Raw genomic sequence first — 26,253 nt, forward strand, 5'->3', positions numbered from 1 at the left:
GACGGGATATTCTATGCTGGAAAATTTGATGTCTGTCTTTTATTGCAAATCATTTCGTTGTCGGATGAAATTAGATTTTCAATTAAATCCAAATACATATCGAAAAGACAAAACACATCATAACCTGGGATTTGCTTGATAGTTAGTGCAATGCCTCGATAATACAGCAGCTACGAGAATTCATACGAGTAATTAAATTTGCATTACGTTTCTTCGTTGAATGCTCCAACTATTGGTAGCACACATACTCACCTAAAATTCTTCATTAATCTCTTGTAATTCCATAATAATTGCGCTGGAATATTCAGGTACATGCGGCTCATACACGCCGAAAACACTCGTAACAAACTCACAACATCGGTCTCATGACCACTGTTATAAATAAATTTTAGTATCTGCCGAATTCACATTTCTCAGCGATCATATTGTCCGTCATAGCACGGATGAGATAATCTAAAACAAAGTAAAGATATAAATAAAGATCCTAATAATAATATTATTATAATATTATTACTTCTATTATTAAAGCAAAATCAAATTATATAGAATTTTAATTTAGAAGTAAAAAAATATTATTTAATTTAGAATTTTTTTAAATAAAATTTATTTTAATTTGATTATAATAGTTCTTTGCATAATTTTTTAAAATAAAATTTATCTTATTATAATGAATTCTTTGGCGATTAAATAAAATTTAGTTTTTTACATATATATGTATATAACTAAATGTTATTTAATCGTCAAAGTGTAAAAATTATGTTCTTAAATATATAAGAGTATTCAAGATTAACGATCGATATGAAAAATAAAGATAAAAATTTTAGAGAAAATCTTAGAGAATTTTAATAATAAAATATTTAATAATAAAATAAATATGAAAAGGGATACTATTTAAATTTTTATTAGTTTTTAGTGGGCTTGATGAATCTGATTGATAAATATATATATATATATATATATATATATATATATATATATATATATATATACAGGGTGACCCATTTTAACTTAGGCAGCCAAATAACTCGAAAAATAAGCAAGATAGAGAAAAATGTTTTAGACAAAAGTTGTATGGTTTCGAGGGGGCCATAAGATGGTATCATTGGTTTGACCTTGAAGAGTCATTTGAAGGTCACGTGAAGGTCACTTCAATTTTTTTAAATGGAATACCCTATATATTTTTGTACATTCTTGTAGCTTATTTCGAGAGCTTTCCAAAACACTATAATTAAGTACCTTTCCGTTAAGTACTTTTTGAGTTATGATGCTTGAAATAATTTCTTAATTTTACATAAACCGTAAAATATCTTGTAAAATATTCATTTTTCGATTATCTTACCTTAATACTTTTATGTACAAAATAATGAGAGGAATCAATTGGTGTAAAGAAAACACATAGTTGTTTTTAAGAAAAAATATGGAATTGTTAATTGCAAATTACATATTTTTTCTTCGAAACAACTATGTGTTTTCTTTACACCAATTGATTCCTCTCATTATTTTGTACATAAAACTATTAAGGTAAGGTAATCGAAAAATGAATATTTTACAAGATATTTTACGGTTTATGTAAAATTAAGAAATTATTTCAAGCCTCATAACTCAAAAAGTACTTAACGAAAATGTACTTAATTATAGTGTTTTGGAAAGCTCTCGAGATGAGCTACAAGAATGTACAAAAATATATAGGATGTTCCATTTAAAAAAATTGAAGTGACCTTCACGTGACCTTCAAATGACTCTTCAAGGTCAAACCAATGATACCATCTTATGGCCCCCTCGAAACCATACAACTTTTGTCTAAAACATTTTTCTCTATCTTGCTTATTTTTCGAGTTATTTGGCTGCCTAAGTTAAAATGGGTCACCCTGTATATATATAAAGAAATGTAATATTATATATAATTTATTATATTATAATATTACAATATATTATAATAATAAATGGTAAAATAAAATAAATTGAATAAAATCGATTTACAATGCTACATTATTAATTAAAAATTTTTCTCAAATTTATTGAATTGTTTATCAATATATGGAATTGTTAATTCTAAATTGAAAAAATGAAAAAACTATTCTGCAGAAATATGCGAATCGTTATTTCTTCTTTTTTGTACTTATTATATGCAACTGCTTAGCCGCTGTCTTTTCTTGTGGTCCTCTTTTCCTTTTGACAAAATTACTATTGAAATATGGTATCCATTTCCTATTGGATCGCCGATTGATACATATCTTCTACACCATACAAGTGTACTGTATTGTAAAAGTTGGACTTAATTTTATGTTGGCTTTAAATTGGCTGTTATGTGCGTTACGTTAAATTAAGTTACCGCGTACCGCGAAAGAGATACGTACGTGCGCACGCGTGAGAAGAGGACTGTGAGGGCACGGATGTACGAAAGCTCTCTCGCTCTCTCTCTGTGTGTGTAGAGAAAGAGAGGATGCTCTCGCAGTTGTTGTAAAAACAAGGAGAAAAAGAATATATATTGTTTGTGACACGACATTAATCTAAGATCGATACCCTCCTCAGCAACCCATTTAAATACATACACAACATTGGCCATATTGTTTTTATATTCATATGCAATATTAGAAATGTTATGTTTAAAATATAAAATGCGAGGAATAAAAGGCAGATAAATTCATGTATTAAGAAACATTAGAAAATAATCAAATAAGTAATTAAAAAACTCTATAACACCTAACTAAAAAACTCTTTAAAATACTCTTGTAAAATTGTATTCTAATAAATAAATATGGTAAATTTTAGATCTTTTTTACATATATTTATAATATATATTGCAAATATATTAATATGATTAATTTATTAATATTTTAATATAATAATATTAATATATTAGCTAATATATTAACATTATTAACATATTTTAATATAATAACATATAAGAAATAATAAAAATATAATTCATTTCTCGTAATTAGATATATGAATAAAATAAAACATACTGCGAAATATACTCTTCTCAAAACAAACATTATGATGGCATCAATGATTATTTTTGATGTCTTTCCAATTATTCGCGTATGTTATATTTTTATTAACAATTAATTATTTTTTATTATAATTCTCGCTTTCTAACGATATTTATTTAACTTTTATTTTATTATTATAGAAACAACCGATATGAGTATTATCATCTCAATGTATTTTTATGATAATCAGTGGATATCAAAGAGTATACATATATGACTGCTTGGACAGCTGATGATTTAAAGGAAAATGTAATTATAATAAAAATTGAAGTTTATCTCTTTTTATTTAGTACATTAATAATAAATTATAAATAATGTGAATTAGCATATTTTATATGAGCATAAAAGCTATATTTGTAGAATTATTTTGGTAAAAATTAATTTTTTATAATAAATTAATAATGATACTGTTACGATTTTAGAGTAAGCAAATTGGAATGGAAATATATAATGTACCATGGTTTGAAAAATCACAATATAAAGATATGTTTCATAATTCAAAGAAATCAAATATCATTTGAAATCAGTATAAGAGGTTTTCTATCAAACTTATTCCTTGAATATTTCGCTAAAGTATATCATATTTTTTATACCTTCTTTTATATAATAATATTATATAATAACACTTTAAGCATAATTGGAAATAGAAATAAAATAAAAAATTATGAATTATCTTTTTACAGTATCTTCTGACGACGTTATCTTATTATACAATAATGAGTAATTGGTGATTAAAATAAAAGAAAAGACAACTTACATATGTAGTATTTTCCACATTTATTAAACAATTACAAGCGCAATATAAATTAATAATTATATATTGATTTTTTATATATACTCAAATATATAATTAAAAATTATTATTTACTAAACATTACTATTTTAAATTTACTATTTACTATTTAAATTCTATATATAAAATGTAAATTTTATGGAAAAAGAGTTTGAACAAATGTTGCTTGGAGTAATTTTTAGGATAGGCAAACTTTTTTTCCATTTATTCACATATACATGTATACTCTATTATATACATGTATACATAGGACTGTTTTAAGCAGGTTTTCTGATTTATCATGAATATTTTAATATATCTTTTATTTTTAGAGAAAATATCTCTAAAAAAGAAATTGCTTTATTCGAATAAGCGAATAAACGAATAGTATGAAAACAATTTTCATTCGAGGTTTTCTCTCGAAATCATTTCGAAATCATTGTTATTTCTTAAAATTGAATTACATTTTTTGATTTGATGACATCAAAGCTTAAGACTTAAAAAGACTTCAAAATATGCTATCATGATTTTCAATATGAAAAATTAGGACGAATTTAGGTAAACTAAATATGACATTTATTTTTTAATGTATATTTAAAATAATAATTACGAAGATATCTGGATGCACTTTCGAACAAATAAATAATCGCAAAAACATTTTTTATTTCTTAACTCAAATCAGAATATGAATTTTGTAATATGTATCTACGTTTTTTTATATTATTCTATATTCTATATTATTGTAAAAATACGTTTCTGCAACGATTAATAATATGATATTAACATTACCAGCTGATAAAGCTTTGGGTTAGTTATGTTATTGTAAATAACACGTCCCTTAATTGTTCGATTAAAAGTAGTGAAAACACTTTCTTGTTAGCTCATTCATCAGATTTAATATTTAAATAACGTAACAATTAAATTGTTCTGTAAAAAAGATCTTAAAAAGTAATTTAAAACAACATATCGTTATAATATCAAATCCACATTTTCAATAAATTATTCCTGTAAACAGTGTTTTTTCAGTTAATTCCTAAGACATGTTTCCATACTTAGAAAAAGGAAAATATTCAAGATATTAATAATAAATGAAATAATTAATATGTAAAATTCGCGCGGGATTTGTTAATACGTGTGTATGCATTTTTAAAATCATTTACAGCATCTCTTAGAAGAAAATGAAAACTATCTACAAACTACTGATACACGGAGAAAATTTTATATTAATATGTAATACAATTTTATATCACATTTTACTATTTTTTGTATGATCGGTGGACCATCATGATTTTATAGAATAAATTACAGTACAACATAGTAAAATTTTAAACTAACACTTACATAACATGTTTTATTATTTGCCATAGTAAAAATTCGTAGGTGCTAAATTGTAATCTTTATTATGTATTATTGTAAAACATTATAATACTAAATCTCAACTTCGATAAATGTATTTTTTATTCTTTCTTTTATTACTTTTCTCCGGATTCTTCTTTTTTGCTTTTCTTCTTAATTTTACTTATAATTAATAATATTTCATTCATTATTGAACGGACACAATAAATAATATACAATTTTATTTAATCTAATAAAAATTTATTAAAGACAAATACAAAATGTATCTGTAAGTATTTATAATTGAATCTTATATCTAAGATCTCTTAAATATGATCAAACTATTATATGTGCTGTAAAGCTATTTTTCCCATACACTTTATTAATTAATTTAACAGCACTCAGAGATATTAATTATAAATAGATGAGATACATTAACAGAAAAATAATAGATAGAAAACGATAAATAAATATGTAATATAATAATAAAGATTGCAAATCGACTTATCGAAGAGATACTTACGCTTTCTTTTTCGTTTATCTTCACAGCATCTTTATTCACAACACTTTCTTTTAATCTTCTATAACGAATAAGAAAGACAATAAAATAAGCATTAAACAAAGCTCAACAAAACGCATATGTTATCGAGTTAACGATTGAATGCGACACGCGGTAGCTGCAACCAGAAGTGTACACTGTATAATAAAACAAGCTTCTGCGTGTTTCGGCTTATTCTTGCAGGCGACACCTATCGCTTTCCTCTTCTCTCCGATTTCTTAACAACTAGTACATGATTTTGACGTAACTTTTACTATGGCAACATTGTTTTTTATCACATAAGTAAAGTAATTTTTGTTAAACCGACACTCAAGCCATATTCTAAGGTGGGAAGTGTTAATTTTTACTATAGTATACAGTAAAAATTGACTTTGTATATATTTTTTATTTTTCTTTTCAATACTAACTTTTATCCAGCAAGTTTTGCTTTAAAACATAATAATTTCTACTATGAGAAAGTGTAAAAATTACGTTGCTTTCTTGTTTTTAAAATAATACTACTATAGCATTTAAGCTTATAAATTCTCGATGGTCCGCAGCTACTACCACATTATAGTAATCTTTGATATAAAATTTTCTCCGTGTAATGATATAAATATTTTGCAGAAATATATGAATTGTTATTTGCTAATATCAGCAGCAAATATTTTGTTGCTATTCTGTGTCAACAAAAGATGCTTTTTAAAAAGTTATTTAAATCTTGTTTGTGAAATAATATTTTCCGACGACTTGCTTATGGGATCAAGAAATGCACAATGTAATCAAGAAAGAATTGTTAAAACTCTTTACTAAAAAATTAACTCAAAATCAATAAAAAAATTTTATATAGATAATATTACATAGAAATTATATACATTTATACATGAATAATGAAGCTTAGAGAAATATATAAAATGAGTGAAAGATATAAAAGTATATATTAATTGCATTAGTAAATTGTTTTTATTCTTCATAACACATTATTTTCATTGATATAGAAAAACTAGTTTACCAAAAGTGAGTAAAATTACAAAAAGAATTAGGGTATTTTGTTTTAGTAGATGATAAGGAAATTCCAATCTTGATCTCCAATTTATTAAAATCATAATTAGCAAAACAAATTTCTTTATTATATTCTTTTTAAATAGCTCAATGTTGCAGTGTCGATTGAAAATGATTCACTGAGATTTAAATATGTAACAATAAAATAAATAAATAAAGATAATTGTTTTCGAAAAAAATAACATTTGTAATAACTTCTCCATGATGCATAATTGCTTTATTACACTCAATTATTCACGTATATTCTGTCAGAAATGTAACAATACAATTTTTTATTAAATTTAAATAAATATTATGGATTTAAAATATTTTATGGATGTATAACATTTTAATTAGCACTATGCGTTATTGCCATTTCGTTTTTCTTTCTTAAATTGATGTTCTTCTTTATTAAATTATATGTTTTGCTCTCCAACGTGATAGGATATTCCGTGTTAGCATATTTCGGAGTTTGCCTTTTGTCGCAAATCATATCTTCGTCAGATGGAATCAAATCGTGAATTAGATAGGAGAACTTGTCAAAAGGACAGAGCATTTCACAACCTGGGATCTGAAGCTCGTCAAAGATCGGTGGAATACCTCGATAATATAGAAACTATAAAAGATTTATAAAATTATAAAATAATTACTTATTGTTAATAATACTTATTGTTAATAAAACAAACGCGACATGAATAATTAAATTTATATTTTCATATATTAATGGATAATTTAATAATTGACACAGTCATCTCTCTTTAATTATTTAATATTTTTATTAAAAAACTAATTAAAAATTTTACAGAAAACAAGGATTGATGAATTAAAAATTATAATAATAACAAATAAGAAAAATAATATTAATTTTAATGAATTGACGGAAGTTTACATCGCAAAAGATATGATATACTCATCGATTTCAAGATATTCTATGTATATGTCTCGAGAAATCATAGATTGAATTAATATTGACGCGTAATTAATCAGAGAAATAAAGAAATATTATGTTTGATAACATACTCACTTTCACGTAATACTGCTTGTTTTGCTCTAATAATTCTAAAATAACCGCACTAGAGTATTCAGGTACGTGAGGTTTATACAATTTAAATGCTTGTAATATCGCCGCGATGTTAATGTCGTGACCGCTATACAAATAAAGCTTTGTATTCGATGGGATTGGATTTTTTCCAGTTATCATATTGTTGAGTATTGCGCGAATCATCGGGCCTGAAGCAGAAAAGTACTCTTATAAGTATTTATCGTAAAAAGTATCTATAAATATAATTATAAAGATAAAATTTTCGAGACATATCTTACCAGCTAAGACCTTTCTTATTAAAGGAGTAAAACCGGTAATATTATATGCGAATACAATTGTATCGAACAGTGGCCCATCAGGAAAGTAATCGTGCACCCATTCGGGAAGGGTTAGATTCATGGACGACTCCGTTACAAAAGTAGTATACAAATAGTATAAGTCCAAAGGTTTCTCGATATTCTTACCGGTTAATTCCGTCAACTTGCTCATTATGTCCTTAAATCGGGACATTTCCTTTTTTATTTCGGGCAAATTCATTATACGATCGTACTCTTCGAGATATCTGAAACGCATCTTTGATATAAATCTAATCCTCTTTCGCATGAATCTTTGAGTTTGAAGAAATATTTCTTTATCGTCATATTTATAATATTTGAAGTTGTTTTCTTAGAATATCTTTCTATTAATTGTCTATACATATATTGTATTTTATCTTTATTTATTTTTTCGGAAATAATACATATATCAAAAAATTTAATTTTAAGATATAGATAGATTATAACTTATAATAGATATTCTATTTAAACAATAAATTTCTGGTTTACAGGTTCTTCCATTTATGTCTCATAATATTAGTAAAACTTACTCTGGACAATTGTAACCCCAGTAAAAATTGTCGTCGATATGTGATATATATGTCACCGGAATTGGTTGCCAGTTTAAATCAGTGTTCCATCGTTGTCGATGATCCGTAGGCGGAAACAAAGCAGCAAGAACGAGTTGCAGGGACATCTTTGTTCTATCAAAATCGGAACTGTGACCCACGACAAGCTTTGGTAGATACAGATCACCCAGGAAGTCTTTATATCTGCTGCGCAAAGCTCGTCCTAATTCATATTCACGTTTTTTGCCATTCTATAGAAATGCATAAATAATTGAATAGATTAATCGATTTTAAATTGATTAAAAATAGATTAATTGATTTTCATATTAACATTGAAGCGAATTTAATTTAATTTTAAATTAATACATTCTACACTAAAATAGATAGAAATTCATTTTATAAAAAGTTTTGTTTTTAGAAAACGGAAAGCATTAGCTTTATAATTTCTCAGCAAAAAAATTTAAAATAAATATTGTGCATGAACATTTTGTGCACGTGTGTATGATTTTAGAAGATCGAAAATCACATACACACAAAATCTTCGTGAATATTCAATATTATAGATATTGGTTTATAACATTTCCATTAATTCATTTTTTTCACTATATTATTTCCTTTCAGAAAAAATATTAAAGTGAAATAAAATAAAGTTACATTATTTACATTGGTTAATTGACAGACACCTGTCGGAAAAAATGAATCATTTACGTATGGATCAGTCGGAAACGATTCATATCTGTCATTACTGGGTGTTCGATCGCCATGTCTAAGCACCTATAAAAGTTGAGTGAAAATAATTATTATTAATTATTTGCGTTCGGAAAGTTAAATAATCCGGAAAAAAGAGAATTTGGTTAGGTTTAAACTTTATATATTTATATCTTATATTTTTTTTATTTAATTTTAATCTTATTTTATATTTCATTTTAATATAAAATGCTAAATGTCATTTTATCTTAAATTAAAAAAGTGAACACTAATATCTTACCACATTAATTAATTTTAATTCAGGCTGTATACTTGCAGTCAGAATCGCGTTTAGACTGATGACTAGAATTATCGACAAATAATTGTCGAGAATGCATAACGACACCATGTTGCTGATACCTAATGTGAAAACGCAATGTCATTCGACTTATAGTTAATTCTAATTTGAGAGTGATAAATGTCATGATAGCGATAAAATTTATGATAAAAGCTGCTTTATAAACAACTGTAAAATTAGGCAAATTATAATCTTATGTTTCTTTGTTCGAAATAAACTTGCGAATGATAGCATGCTTATGTAAACCGTAAAATGAATGCAAGATAAAAATAAGAAATAAGTAGGAATAAAGAACTTAAAACATTTTTTAATATGCTGCAAGAGATAAAAGGTCATATTTGACTGAAGAAGCACTAATATGTGCAGAAAGGTCCTACATTTGTATGTATATATATAATAAATTAAATTATATATAATAAATTATACAGAGTGTCCCTGAGCATGTGCTCACGCATTTGTGAGGAGGTCGAGCGCAGTAAATAAAATAAAGAAATCCTATTCCATGTAACGATTTTTGTAATAATAATAGAAATATTAATTATTGAAAGTTCATCACAGTTACTTTCAAGGTCAATTTTAAGATTGACAGAGGCACTTTCAGAAAAAACGTTTGATACAAAAGTTTCTTATTTTTTCACGTACAATTCGAATCTGTAATAAAAAGTACCATGTTCCCCTAAAAAAATTCAACTTCCGATCCGGATGGCGTATTTCCGGTCGGAATCAAAAGTTGAAAATATCACCATTTGATAGAGCGTACCCGATTTACTTAAAAATTGTTCGCGATTTTTGACAAAAGCCATTTATTTTCATTTTAAAAGGGGTGTACGGGTGGTCTGGGACACCCTGTATAATAAATTATATTAAATAAATTAAATTATATATTAATATAGTAAATTATATTAAATACAATTTTCAAGGAGAAATTTGCTCGAGTCAGCCTTCTTTATGACTTACTTTTATGACTTAATCTTTTGATGAAAGATCTTTTATTTAACGGCTTGAGAGAGAATATCGTTGATATTTCAAAAACGATAAATATTTGGAATAATACATACACACATATATATATCTGACAATGAACATTAATCGCAAACACTTTTCGGAAATCAATAATTGAAATAAAATATAATTTTGTATTTCCTATATAACATTTATTATACCATTTTATTGCATATTGATATATGAGGGATCTTGTAAAAAATCTTTCTTATATTCCTATCTTTCTACATATTTCTTCGCATAAAGGATATTTTATTAGAAGTGACGCAAATTTATTGCCAACAATACAAGGAGAGACTTGGAAATTATTTATTAATTATGCGATGTGGAAACATAAAAAATAAAAAGAAAATGTTATATAAATTAAACTGTTAATTTATCTTTATTTTTTATAAGATATTATATGTTGTGTATTCTCAAATATCTCCTAAAAAATCAATACTAAAGCAACGAATCATAATTCTTTAAAGTGTATATTTTTACATTTGGTATACAATAAATATATAATACACTTCGCTTTCCTTATGTAATCGAAATGAACACATATATTTATATATGTATATATGTATATATATATTTACACACATACACATACACACGCAAAGATAAAAAAATGATTTAAATTTATAAGAACGATTTTCTATCAGTTTCCCATAACTCATCTTTTTACTAGATCGTTCAATTATAATTCAATAATCGTCGAGTTTTATGTATACACCAAACGAATGTTTAATATGATAATTGAATGAATTAATATGAAAAAAAAGAAATGTTTTGCAAAAGATAATTTGACTGTGACGTATGATGATAAAGAAAATATACCATAACTAATTTAATTATAGTTTTATGTTTATACGATGCTTTTATCTCGCATCTGATGTCAGCACGATTTATTATTACTTATACCCTTCTACGAATTGCCATGATGACTAATTAATTCGTACATGACTTTTTGCAATCTGACGGATATTCTATGTTGGAAAATTTGATGTCTGCCTTTTATTACAAATCATTTCGTTGTCAAATAAAATTAGATTTATAAAACATAACTAAAATACTTTTGTAAAATGATATCTAATAAACAAATATGGTAAATTTTAGATCTATTTTACATATATCTATTGTATTGCAAATATATCAATATGATCAATTTATTAATATTTTAATATAATAATATTAATATATTAGCTAATATATAAACATTATTAACATATTTTAATATAATAACATAAGAAATAATAAAAATATAATTCATTTTTCGTAATTAAATATATGAATGAAATAAAACATACTGAAATATATTCTTCTCAAAACAAACATTATGATGGCATCAATGATTATTTTTGGTGTTTTTCCAATTATTCCCGTATGTTATATTTTAATTAACATTTAATAATTTTTATAATTCTCGCTTTCTAACGATATTTATTTAACTTTCAATTTATTATTATGGAAACAACCGATATGAGTATCATTTCAATGTATTTTTATGATAATCAGTGGATATCAAAGAGTATACATATATGACTGCTTGGACAGCTGATGATTTAAAGGAAAATGTAATTATAATAAAAATTGAAGTTTATCTCTTTTTATTTAGTAAATTAATAATAAATTATAAATAATGTGAATTAGCATATTTTATATGAGCATAAAAGCTATTACATTTGTAGAATTATTTTGGCAAAAAGTAATTAATATTTTATAATAAATTAATAATGATACTGTTACGATTTTAGAGTAAACAAATTGGAATGGAAATATATGTGATGTACCATGGTTTGAAAAATCACAATATAAAGATATGTTGCGATGTGTCATATGTCGGCCAAACTAGCAGACAGTTAAAGAATCGAATTTCTGAACGCCGAAATCACATCCGACGAAATACGTCACAATTTTCGGTTTAAAACGGTAATTGTGCATAAAATGGGCCTTCTCTCCAATTTGCTTTATTTTCAAATATGTTATAGGGGAGATCTTCCCGAGTAATTTCGTATACAGAGTCTTCAAAAAGTTCCGGAACGCTAAAATATCTCGAAAACAATCAACTATAATGAAAAATATGTAAGGTACAAAGTTGTAGGACTAAATAAATTGTACCTAATGATGATAAGAATTTGACCTTGGATGAAGTACTCAAGGTCATATGAAGGTCAAGTTGATTTTTTTAAATGAAACTCCCTATTTTTTATTACATATTCTTATAGCTTATTTCAAGTGCTTTCCAAAACACTATAATTAAGTTAGTTTTCATTAAGTACTTTCCGAGTTATAAGGCTTGAAATCATTTCTTAATTTTACATAAACCGTAAAATATCTTGTAAAATATTCATTTTTCGATTATCTTACCTTAATACTTTTATGTACAAAATAATAAGAGGAATCTATTGGTGTGAAGAAAACACATAGTTATTTTTAAGAAAAAATATGTAATTGTTAATTGCAAATTACATATTTTTTCTTCGAAACAACTATGTGTTTTCTTTATACCAATTGATTCCTCTCATTATTTTGTACATAAAAGTATTAAGGTAAGATAATCGAAAAATGAATATTTTACAAGATATTTTACGGTTTATGTAAAATTAAGAAATGATTTCAAGCCTCATAACTCGGAAAGTACTTAATGAAAACTAACTTAATTATAGTGTTTTGGAAAGCTCTTGAAATAAGCTATAAGAATATGCAATAAAAATAGGGAGTTCCATTTAAAAAAATCAACTTGACCTTCATATGATTTTGAGTACTTCATCCTAGGTCAAATTCTTATCATCATTAGGTACATTTTATTTAGTCCTACAATTTTGTTCCTTACATATTTTACATTATAGTTGATCGTTTTCGAGATATTTTAGCGTTCCGGGACTTTTTGAAGACCCTGTATATATATATATATATATATATAAGGGTCGAACTCAAATAGTTTTGGAGATATAGGCTAAAAAAGGATAAAAATAATAAATGCAAAAATTCGCGTGGAAAGTCGCAAATAAATGTAGATATTATAATTTTACCATGTCATACATGTTTAATGAAATATATTTAATAGAATATATGTATTTGTAAACTTTGCTTTTTCTTGCAAAGTACATGCGGGTACATCGCATGTTCCGCCCCCCCCGTAGGAGGGGCTCCACTTTCAGAAGATATAACCCACCCTGTGTCTGAAGTGTAGAAAATATCTTGATATATGACATTTCGCTTTACATGGTTCATCTGGTTTATATAAGTTTGTAACTTTCTATGCGAAGCCAGATATATTCCACACTTCAGACACGGGTTGGATTAGGTTATATCGTCCGAAAGTGGTGCCCCCCCGTAGGGGAGGCGGTAAATGCGGTGTCTCCGCATGTACTTTGCAAGACAAAGCAAAGTTTACAAATATATATATTAAAATTAAAATTTAAAATTAAAATTATTTTTGAATTTATTATTTTTATCCTTTTTCAGCCTATATCTCCAAAACTATTTGAGTCCGATCCTTATATATATATATATATATATATATATATATATACGAAATTACTCGAGAATATCTCCCCTATAACATATTTAAAAATAATCGGAGAGGAGGCCCCTTTTATGCACAATTACCGTTATAACTAATCACAGACTGGAATTCGGTCATGATTTTAATTGGGAAGAATCTGAGATTTTGGACAGGGCGTCCTCGTTGGGCAAAAGGCTTGTCCCTGAAATGCAGTTTATCAAGCGCCAAAAAAATAGCTTGAACTTGCAGAGTAATACAGAGGGCTTGCATCATACGTTTGCGACAATAATCGATAATTTATCGAAAATATGAGGCGTTCATTCATCCGTCGGTATGTTTGTTATCGTTGAGTCAACTGCGCATGTCCTTGGTTGAGTCCATGTTTACGTCCTGACAACCGAGGACATATTTACACAGTTCGTCATCGAATCTCGAATCGACATGAGGCGCACAGCGGCATACTATATTATTAATTGTAAAAAGCGCGGAATCTGATGAGCCATGCTTCTAACTACTAATTTAAGCAAAAAAGCTCATTCACGTGTAATATCTTTCGGTATTTATTTTATTACTTTTACTCAACTTGTTAGATCTGCTGTGATGTCGCATAGCATAATTATAGTATATTTAATTGATTGTTGGAAGCAGCGCGCTTACTAGACCTCCGCGGGATGCAATTTAGCGTTACCTATGCGTCGAAAACAAATTCGTTTAAATCTCGTTTGTGAAATAATATTTTCTGACGAGGAGACGACTTGCGTATGGGACAATGTAATCAAGAAAGAATTGTTAAAACTCTTTACTAAAAAATTAACTCAAAATCAATAAAAAAATTTTATATAGATAATATTACATAGATTAAATAGAAATTATATACATTTATACGCATGAATAATGAAGCTTAGAAAATGAGTGAAGGATATAAAAGTATGATATATTAATTGCATTAATAAATTGCTTTTATTCTTTATAACACATTATTTTCATTGATACAGAGAAAATAGTTTACCAAAAGTGAGTAAAATTACAAAAAAAATTAGGGTATTTTGTTTTAGTAGATGATAAGGAAAGTCCAATCTTGAACTGCAATTTATTAAAATCATAATTAGCAAATTTCTTTATTATATTCTTTTTAAATCGTTTAATGTTACAGTGTCGATTGAAAATGATTTACTGAGATTTAGATATGTAACAATAAAATAAATAAATAAAGATAATTGTTTTCGAAAAAAATAACATTTGTAATAACTTCTCCATATGATGCATAACTGCATTATTACACTCAATTATTCACGTATATTCTGTCAGTTATGTAACAATATAATTATTTAAATGAAATTTAAATAAAATTTAAATTAAATTTAAATAAAAATTATGAATTTAAAATATTTTATATGGATGTATAACATTTTAATTAGCAGTATGCGTTATTGCCATTTCGTTTCTTTTTATTAAATTGACGTTCTTCTTTATTAAATTATATGTTTTGCTCTCCAACGTGATAGGATATTCCGTGTTAGCATAATCTGGTGTCTGTCTCTTGTCGCAAACTATATCTTCGTCAGATGGAATTAAATCGTGAATTAGATACGAGAACTTCTCAAAAGGACAGAGCATTTCACAACCTGGGATCTGAAGCTCGTCAAAGATCGGCGGAATGCCTCGATAATATAGAAACTATAAAAGATTTATAAAATTATAAAGTGATATTTATTGTTAATAAAACAAACGCGACATGAATAATTAAATTTATATCTTCATATATTAATGGATAATTTAATAATTGACACAGTCATCTCTCTTTAATTATTTAATATTTTTATTAAAAAACTAATTAAAAATTTTACAGAAAACAAGGATTGATGAATTAAAAATTATAATAATAACAAATAAGAAAAATAATATTAATTTTAATGAATTGACGGAAGTTTACATCGCAAAAGATATGATATACTCATCGATTTCAAGATATTCTATGTATATGTCTCGAGAAATCATAGATTGAATTAATATTGACGCGTAATTAATCAGAGAAATAAAGAAATATTATGTTTGATAACATACTCACTTTCACGTAATACTGCTTGTTTTGCTCCAATAATTCTAAAATAACCGCACTAGAGTATTCAGGTACGTGAGGTTTATACAATTTAAATGCTTCTAACGTCGCCGCGATGTTAATGTCGTCACCGCTATACAAATAAAGCTTTGTATTCGATGGGATTGGATTTTTTCCAGTTATCATATTGTTGAGTATTGCGCGAATCATCGGGCCTGAAGCAGAAAAGAACTCTTATAAGTATTTATCGTAAAAAGTATCTACAAACATAATTATAAAGATAAAATTTTCGAGACATATCTTACCAGCTAAGAGCTTTCGTATTAAAGGAGTAAAACCGGTAATATTATATGCGAATACAATTGTATCGAACAGTGGCCCATCAAGAAAGTAATCGTGCACCCATTCGGGAAGGGTTAGATTCATGGACGACTCCGTTACAAAAGTATTATGCAAATAGTGCAAATCCAAAGGCTTCTCGATATTTTTACCGGTTAATTCCGTCAACTTGCTCATTATGTCCTTAAATCGGGACAGTTCCTTTTTTATTTCGGGCAAATTCATTATACGATCGTACTCTTCGAGATATCTGAAACGTATCTTTGATATAAATCTAATCCTCTTTCGCATGAATCTTTGAGTTTGAAGAAATATTTCTTTATCGTCATATTTATAATATTTGAAGTTGTTTTCTTAGAATATCTTTTTATTAATTGTGTATACATATATTGTATTTTATCTTTATTTATTTTTTCGGAAATAATACATATATCAAAAAATTTAATTTTAAGATATAGATAGATTATAACTTATAATAGATATTCTATTTAAACAATAAATTTCTGGTTTACTGGTTCTTCCATTTATGTCTCATAATATTAGTAAAACTTACTCTGGACAATTGTAACCCCAGTAAAAATTGTCGTCGATATGTGATATATATGTCACCGGAATTGGTTGCCAGTTTAAATCAGTGTTCCATCGTTGTCGATGATCCGTAGGCGGAAACAAAGCAGCAAGAACGAGTTGCAGGGACATCTTTGTTCTATCATAATCGGAACTGTGACCCACGACAAGCTTTGGTAGATACAGATCACCCAGGAAGTCTTTATATCTGCTGCGCAAAGCTCGTCCTAATTCATATTCACGTTTTTTGCCATTCTATAGAAATGCATAAATAATTGAATAGATTAATCGATTTTAAATCATTAAAAATGGATTAATTGATTTTTATATTAACATTGAAGCGAATTTAATTTAATTTTAAATTAGTACATTCTACATTAAAATAGATAGAAATTCATTTTATAAAAAGTTTTGTTTTTAGAAAACGGAAAGCATTAGCTTTATAATTTCTCAGCAAAAAAATTTAAAATAAATATTGTGCATGAACATTTTGTGCACGTGTGTATGATTTTAGAAGATCGAAAATCACATACACACAAAATCTTCGTGAATATTCAATATTATAGATATTGGATTATAACATTTCCATTAATTCATTCTTTTCACTATAGCATTTTCTTTCGGAAAAAATATTAAAGTAAAATAAAATAAAGTTACATTATTTACATTGGTCAATTGACCGGCACCTGTCGGAGAAAATGAATCATTTACGTATGGATCAGTCGGAAACGATTCATCTCTGTCATTACTGGGTGTTCGATCGCCATGTCTAAGCACCTATGTACAAAAGTTGAGTGAAAATAATTATTATTAATTATTTGCGGTCGGAAAGTTAAATAATCCGGAAAAAAAGAGAATTTGGTTAGGTTTAAATTTTATATATTTATATCTTATATTTTTTTTATTTAATTTTAATCTTATTTTATATTTTATTTTAATATAAAATGCTAAATGTCATTTTATCTTAAATTAGAAAAGTAAACAATAATATTTTACCACATTAATTAATTTTAATTCAGGCTGTATACTTGCAGTCAGAATCGCGTTTAGACTGATGACTAGACTTATCGACAAATAATTGTCGAGAATGCATAACGACACCATGTTACTGATACCTAATGTGAAAATGTAATGTCATTCGATTTATAGTTAATTCCAATTCGAGAATGATAAATGTCGTGATAGCGATGTAGTGATAAAAGCTTCTTTATATAAATTACCTGTAAAAATGTGCGAACTATAATCTTATATTTCTTTGGTCGAAATAAACTTGCGAATAATAGCATGCTTACGTTAACCGTAAAATGAATGCAAAATAAAGATAAGAAGTAAGTAGAAATAAGGAGCTTAAAACGTTTTTCAATATGCTGCAAGAGATAAAAGGCCTTATTTGACTGAAGAATCATTAATATGTGCAGAAACGTTCTGCATTTATGTTGTGTTTGTATATATATATATATATATATATATATATATATATATATATATATATAGGGGAGACCGGGGACATAAGTAACAACGTCATAAAAGTAACAAGCCTCGTAAGAAACTACACAATATGTTATAATTTGTACTATATAGTCAAACGCGCTCCGATTCTCTTTCTTTTCAGTTAATTGTTGTAGAACGATCGCGCCGGTTGCACATGCAGGAATGAAATTTGTATTATTCAGCTAAGTATTTCTTGTTTTAGTTTTTTTATATCTATGCCTAATTAAAGTGTACATATTGACGTAATTATTGGCCGGTGTATTTTTCTAAAATGTATTCATAAGTTTTTATAGTTGATTTGGCTAAGTTTTGCATCATATTTAGGTTATAATGCTTTTATTCTAAAAAATATTTGGGGACGAAAGTAACACGACACTCTGTGGACGAAAGTAAAATGTTTCAATGCTTAAAGTATAAGGGCTGGTCCCATAATGATTGTACCAAAGGCGATTCTTATTACGTATGCCATAATTGTGATTCGGAATAGATACCAATCTCTTTTGTATAAGTAGTTATCATGCAATTTTTACACTATTATTTAGAATTAAACTATTATTTAGACTTAAAAAAGTACAAAACTGGTGTGATATTAAGTAATTATTATTTTATATGATATTTCTTATAATTATTTAATAAATATTAAGTAATAATTATTTTATGATATTTCTTATAATTATTTTGCTTAACGAAGATTCTTTTAAGTTTTTTAAAGATGATAAAAATAAATATTTATTTTATTTTTTATTTTAATATAATATAATACAAATTTATAATAAAAGTTATCTTGCTTAATAAAAGATTATAATAAAAGTTGCCTTAAATTGAAAAAAGGCATATTTATTTTATTCTCCCGAAAATAAGAACTGGTACTTTTATCCCCAGACTATGTTACTTTCGTTCCCGGCCCCCAAGACAAAAGTAACAATCAACGTACTTTCGAAAAACTATAGTAGCCCTTTAAATATCTATCATTTGAGATTGAAACATAGGTATAATAGAGCAATAAATGGAATTTTTTAACATATAATTTTTTCTTTTATATCTCTAACGATAATTAATTAATGACCTATAATACAAAATATGTTACTTTTGTCCCCGGTCTCCCCTATATAATACACTTCAACAAAAGTAATTTAAAACAACATATCGTTATAATATCAAATCTACATTCTCAATAAATTATTCCTGTAAACAGTGTTTTTTCAGTTAATTCCTAAGACATTTTTTCATATTTAGAACAAGGAAAATATTCAAGATATTTGTAATAAATGAAATAATTAATATGCGCAATTTGCGCGAGATTCGATAATATGCATTTTTAAAATCATTTACATCTCTTAGAAGAAATTGAAAACTATCACATAAGAATGATATAAATATTTTGCAGAAATATATGAATCGTTATTTGTTAATATCAGCAGCAAATATTTTATTGTTATTCTGTGTCAACAAAATATGCTCTTTAAAAAGTTATTTAAATCTCGTTTGTGAAATAATATTTTCCGACGACTTGCTTATGGGATCAAGAAATGCACAATGTAATCAAGAAAGAATTGTTAAAACTCTTTACTAAAAAATTAACTCAAAATCAATAAAAAAATTTTATATACATAATATTACATAGATTAAATAGAAATTATATACATTTATACATGAACAATGAAGCTTAGAAAATGAGTGAAAGGTATAAAAGTATGATATATTAATTGCATTAATAAATTGCTTTCATTCTTTATAACACATTATTTTCATTGATACAGAGAAACTAGTTTACCAAAAGTGAGTAAAATTACAAAAAGAATTAGGGTATTTTGTTTTAGTAGATGATAAGGAAATTCCAATCTTGATCTACAATTTATTAAAATCATAATTAGCAAAACAAATTTCTTTATTATATTCTTTTTAAATCGCTGAATGTTGCAATGTCGATTGAAAATGATTCACTAAGATTTAAATATGTAACAATAAAATAAATAAATAAAGATAATTGTTTTCGAAAAAAATAACATTTGTAATAACTTCTCCATATGATGCATAACTGCATCATACACTGCATTATTACACTCAATTATTCACGTATATTCTGTCAGAAATGTAACAATATAATTTTTTATTAAATTTAAATAAAAATTATGGATTTAAAATATTTTATGGATGTATAACATTTTAATTAGCACTATGCGTTATTGCCATTTCGTTTTTTTTTTAAATTGATGTTCTTCTTTATTAAATTATATATTTTGCTCTCCAACGTGATAGGATATTCCGTGTTAGCATAATTCGGAGTCTGCCTCTTGTCGCAAACTATATCTTCGTCAGATGGAATCAAATCGTGAATTAGATACGAGAACTTGTCAAAAGGACAGAGCATTTCACAACCTGGAATCTGAAGCTCGTCAAAGATCGGCGGAATGCCTCGATAATATAGAAACTATATGAAAGATTTATAAAATTATAAAATAATACTTATTGTTAGTAAAACAAATGCGACATGAATAATTAAATTTATATCTTCATATATTAATGGATAATTTAATAATTGACATAATCATCTTTCTGTAATTGTTTAATATTTTTATTAAAAAACTAATTAATAATTTCATAGAAAACAAGGATTGATAAATTAAAAATTATAATAAAAATTAAATTAAAAATTATAACAAATAAGAAAATAAGATTAATTTTAATATTGATTTACATCGCAAAAGATATGATATATTCATCGATTTCAAGATATTCTATATATCTCGAGAAATCATAGATTGAATTAATATTGACGCGTAATTAATCAGAGAAATAAAGAAATATTATGTTTGATAACATACTCACTTTCACGTAATACTGCTTGTTTTGCTCCAATAATTCTAAAATAACCGCACTAGAGTATTCAGGTACATGAGGTTTATACAATTTAAATGCTTGTAACATCGTCGCGATGTTAACGTCGTGACCGCTATACAAATAAAGCTTTGTATTCGATGGGATTGGATTTTTTTCAGTTATCATATTGTTGAATATTGTGCGAATCATCGGGCCTGAAGCAGAAAAGAACTCTTATAAGTATATATCGTAAAAAGTATCTACAAATAAAATTATAAAGATGAAAGTTTTTAGACATATCTTACCAGTTAAGAGCTTTCTTATTAAAGGAGTAAAACCGATGATATTATATGCGAATGCAATTGTATCGAACAGTGGCCCATCAGGAAAATAATCCTGCGTCCATTCGGAAAGGGTTAGATTCATAGTTGACTGCGCTATGAAAGTTTGATACAAAAAGTACAAATCATTAGGCTTCTCGATATTTTTACCGGTTAATTCCGTCAACTTGCTCATTATGTCCTTAAATCGGGACATTTCCTTTTTTATTTCGGGCAAATTCAATATACGATCGTACTCTTCGAGATATCTGAAACGCATCTTATATATAAATCTAAGGTAAATATACCGAATAAGGGACCCAGCCCCAACAACCTTGACCTTGACATATGTTTCAAGGTCACTGTCCTGAGTAACGTGCAAGAGGTTTTAGCCGTCGCTTGTTGTTTATTAAAAAGTTATTAACAAAAGAAGTTTTATAAATGGAACTTAATTTTCGGACACCATGTATAATAACAGACCTCTTGTCGCGTTGAAAGTTATAAACGTGAATAAACGTAAAGAAAAACACAAAAAAGGCAAATTAAAGGTAAATAAAAAAAAGGTAAACAATTTAAATTTATATAGCATTTAATACAATTTAATACAATTAAAAAATATCACAAATGTATGTGTACACATACATACACACACACACACACGCGCGCGCGCACGGGGGGTGCAACGGGGGGCCTTCGGCCCCTCCTCCCGCAACCACTCCGCCGGTAGGCAAGGTGGACCTCGCTTTACAACTTACAGCATATATCCATTGTGATTGAACTCTTCGCAATACGTCCCCTACCGGCGGGGTGGTTGCGGGAGGGGGGGCCGAAGGCCCCCCTTGCACCCCCCGCGTGTGTGTGTGTGTGTGTACACATACATTTGTGATATTTTTTAATTGTATTAAAAATAAAAGCATCATGTCACATACATCAATGTAAATATTTCTATGCAGAATGTATATGTACAACATATGTCTTGATTTCCACTCAAGAAGTACAGATTTAACGTACATAGTGTTCGAAAATTAAGTTCCATTTATAAAACTTCTTTTGTTAATAACTTTTTAATAAACAACGAACGACGGCTAAAACCTCCTGCACGTTATTCAGGACAGTGACCTTGACAACATATGTCAAGGTCAAGATTATTGAGGCTGGGTCCCCTATTCGGTATATTTACCAAATCTAATCCTCTTTCGCATGAATCTTTGAGTTTGAAAAAATATTTTTTATCTTCATATTTATAATATTTGGAGTTGTTTTCTTAGAATATCTTCCTATTAATTGTCTATACATATATTGTATTTTATCTTTATTTATTTTTTCGGAAATAATACATATATCAAAGAATTTAATTTTAAAATATAGATAAATAGATATTCTATTTAAACAATAAATTTCTGGTTTACAGTTTCTTTGATTTATGTCTCATAATATTAATAAAACTTACTCCGGACAATCGTAACCCCAGTAAAAATTGTCGTCGATACGTGATATATATGTCACCTGAATTGGTTGCCAGTTTAAATCAGCGTTCCATCGTTGTCGATGATCCGTAGGAGGAAACAAAGCAGCAAGAACGAGCTGCAGGGACATCTTTGTTCTATCAAAATCGGAACTGTGACCCACGACAAGCTTTGGTAGATACAGATCACCCAGGAAGTCTTTATATCTGCTGCGCAAAGCTTGTCCTAATTCATATTCACGTTTTTTGCCATTCTATAGAAATGCATAAATAATTGAATAGATTAATCGATTTTAAATCATTAAAAATAGATTAATTGATTTTCATATTAACATTGAAGCGAATTGAATTTAATTTTAAATTAATACATTCTACATTAAAATAGATAGAAATTCATTTTATAAAAAGTTTTGTTTTTAGAAAACGGAAAGCATTAGCTTTATAATTTCTCAGCAAAAAAATTTAAAATAAATATTGTGCATGAACATTTTGTGCACGTGTGTATGATATTAGAAGATCGAAAATCACATACACACAAAATGTAAATATTCAATATTATAAATATTGGTTTATAACATTTCCATTAATTCATTCTTTTCACTATATCATTTTCTTTCAGAAAAAATATTAAAGTAAAATAAAATAAAGTTACATTATTTACATTGGTTAACTGACCGACACCTGTCGGATAAAATGAATCATTTACGTATGGATCAGTCGGAAACGATTCATCTCTGTCATTACTGGGTGTTCGATCGCCATGTCTAAGCACCTATGTACAAAAGTTGAGTGAAAATAATTATTATTAATTATTTGCGGTTGTAAAGTTAAATTATCCGGAGAAAAGAGAATTTGGTTAGGTTTAAACTTTATATATTTATATCTTATATTTTTTTTATTTAATTTTAATCTTATTTTATATTTCAATTTAATATAAAATGCTAAATGTCATTTTATCTTAAATTAAAAAAGTGAACACTAATATCTTACCACATTAATTAATTTTAATTCAGGCTGTACACTTGCAGTCAGAATCGCGTTTAGACTGATGACTAGAATTATCGACAAATAATTGTCGAGAATGCATAACGACACCATGTTGCTGATACCTAATGTGAAAACGCAATGTCATTCGACTTATAGTTAATTCTAATTTGAGAGTGATAAATGTCATGATAGCGATAAAATTTATGATAAAAGCTGCTTTATAAACAACTGTAAAATTAGGCAAATTATAATCTTATGTTTCTTTGTTCGAAATAAACTTGCGAATGATAGCATGCTTATGTAAACCGTAAAATGAATGCAAGATAAAGATAAGAAATAAGTAGGAATAAAGAGCTTAAAACATTTTTTAAAATGCTGCAAGAGATAAAAGGCCTTATTTGACTGAAGAAGCACTAATATGTGCAGAAAGGTCCTACATTTGTATGTATATATATAATAAATTAAATTATATATAATAAATTATACAGGGTGTCCCTGAGCATGTGCCCACGCACTTGTGAGGAGGTAGAGCGCAGCAAATAAAATAAAGAAATCCTGTTCCATGTAACGATTTTTGTAATAATAATAGAAATATTAATTATTGAAAGTTCATCACAGTTACTTTCAAGGTCAATTTTAAGATTGACAGAGGCACTTTCAGAAAAAACGTTTGATACAAAAGTTTCTTATTTTTTCACGTACAATTTGAATCTGTAATAAAAAGTACCATGTTCCCCTAAAAAAATTCAACTTCCGATCCGGATGGCGTATTTCCGGTCGGAATCAAAAGTTGAAAATATCACCATTTGATAGAGCGTACCCGATTTACTTAAAAATTGTTCGCGATTTTTGACAAAAGCCATTTATTTTCATTTTAAAAGGGGTATACGGGTGGTCTGGGACACTCTGTATAATAAATTATATTAAATAAATTAAATTATATATTAATATAGTAAATTATATTAAATACAATTTTCAAGGAGAAATTTGCTCGAGTCAGCCTTCTTTATGACTTACCTTTATGACTTAATCTTTTGATGAAAGATCTTTTATTTAACGGCTTGAGAGAGAATATCGTTGATATTTCAAAAACGATAAATATTTGGAATAATACATACACACATATATATATCTGACAATGAACATTAATCGCAAACACTTTTCGGAAATCAATAATTGAAATAAAATATAATTTTGAATTTCCTATATAACATTTATTATACCATTTTATTGCATATTGAGGGATCTTGTAAGAAATCTTTCTTATATTCCTATCTTTCTACATATTTCTTCGCATAAAGGATATTTTATTAGAAGTGACGCAAATTTATTGCCAACAATACAAGGAGAGACTTGGAAATTATTTATTAATTATGCGATGTGGAAACATAAAAAATAAAAAGAAAATGTTATATAAATTAAACTGTTAATTTATCTTTATTTTTTATAAGATATTATATGTTGTGTATTCTCAAATATCTCCTAAAAAATCAATACTAAAGCAACGAATCATAATTCTTTAAAGTGTATATTTTTACATTTGGTATACAATAAATATATAATACACTTCGCTTTCCTTATGTAATCGAAATGAACACATATATTTATATATGTATATATATATATATTTACATACATACACATACACACGAAAAGATAAAAAAATGATTTAAATTTATAAAAACGATTTTCTATCAGTTTCCCATAACTCATCTTTTTACTAGATCGTTCAATTATAATTCAATAATCGTCGAGTTTTATGTATACACTAAACGAATGTTTAATATGATAATTGAATGAATTAATATGAAAAAAAAGAAATGTTTTGCAAAAGATAACTTGACTGTGATGTATGATGATAAAGAAAATATACCATAACTAATTTAATTAAAGTTTTATGTTTATACGATGCTTTTATCTCGCATCTGATGTCAGCACGATGTATTATTACTTATACCCTTCTACGAATTGCCATGATGACTAATTAATTCGTACATGACTTTTTGCAATCTGACGGATATCCTATGTTGGAAAATTTGATGTCTGCCTTTTATTACA

At 26.9% G+C, this 26,253-nt stretch overlaps 1 protein-coding gene across 1 annotated transcript; it reads right to left on the reverse strand.

The window, feature by feature from the left end:
* Positions 1 to 6,839: 6,839 nt before the first annotated feature.
* On the reverse strand, positions 6,840 to 24,314 carry LOC145964632 (uncharacterized). Its single transcript, XM_083087608.1, has 16 exons — positions 24,199 to 24,314; positions 23,861 to 23,980; positions 23,194 to 23,462; positions 21,729 to 22,012; positions 21,433 to 21,638; positions 17,779 to 17,889; positions 17,099 to 17,367; positions 16,512 to 16,795; positions 16,216 to 16,421; positions 15,560 to 15,824; positions 9,596 to 9,714; positions 9,271 to 9,381; positions 8,590 to 8,858; positions 8,003 to 8,286; positions 7,707 to 7,912; positions 6,840 to 7,298 (listed from the first exon to the last, which is right to left on the reverse strand). Exons 1-16 carry the CDS (start codon positions 24,304 to 24,306, stop codon positions 7,032 to 7,034), a joined length of 3,378 nt encoding a protein of 1,125 aa, XP_082943734.1. The 5' UTR covers positions 24,307 to 24,314; the 3' UTR covers positions 6,840 to 7,031.
* Positions 24,315 to 26,253: the final 1,939 nt, after the last annotated feature.

This window comes from Camponotus vicinus, unplaced genomic scaffold, assembly GCF_025532165.1.
Source record: "Camponotus vicinus isolate PSW18456_S1 unplaced genomic scaffold, iyCamVici1.0 SCAF_13, whole genome shotgun sequence".
Classification (NCBI taxonomy): Eukaryota; Metazoa; Arthropoda; class Insecta; order Hymenoptera; family Formicidae; genus Camponotus; species Camponotus vicinus.

What these genes read in the sequence shown, in the direction of transcription:
- LOC145964632 (XM_083087608.1), bottom strand. Translation starts at nt 24,306, where the DNA reads ATGGTGTCGTTATGCATTCTCGACAATTATTTGTCGATAATTCTAGTC. An exon ending in ACAAGCAGTATTACGTGAAA is followed by an intron (nt 15,825 to 16,215) that starts GTGAGTATGTTA and finishes AATCTTTTATAG; the next exon opens with TTTCTATATTATCGAGGCAT. An exon ending in AATAACGCATACTGCTAATT is followed by an intron (nt 9,715 to 15,559) that starts AAAATGTTATAC and finishes TTTTCACATTAG; the next exon opens with GTATCAGCAACATGGTGTCG.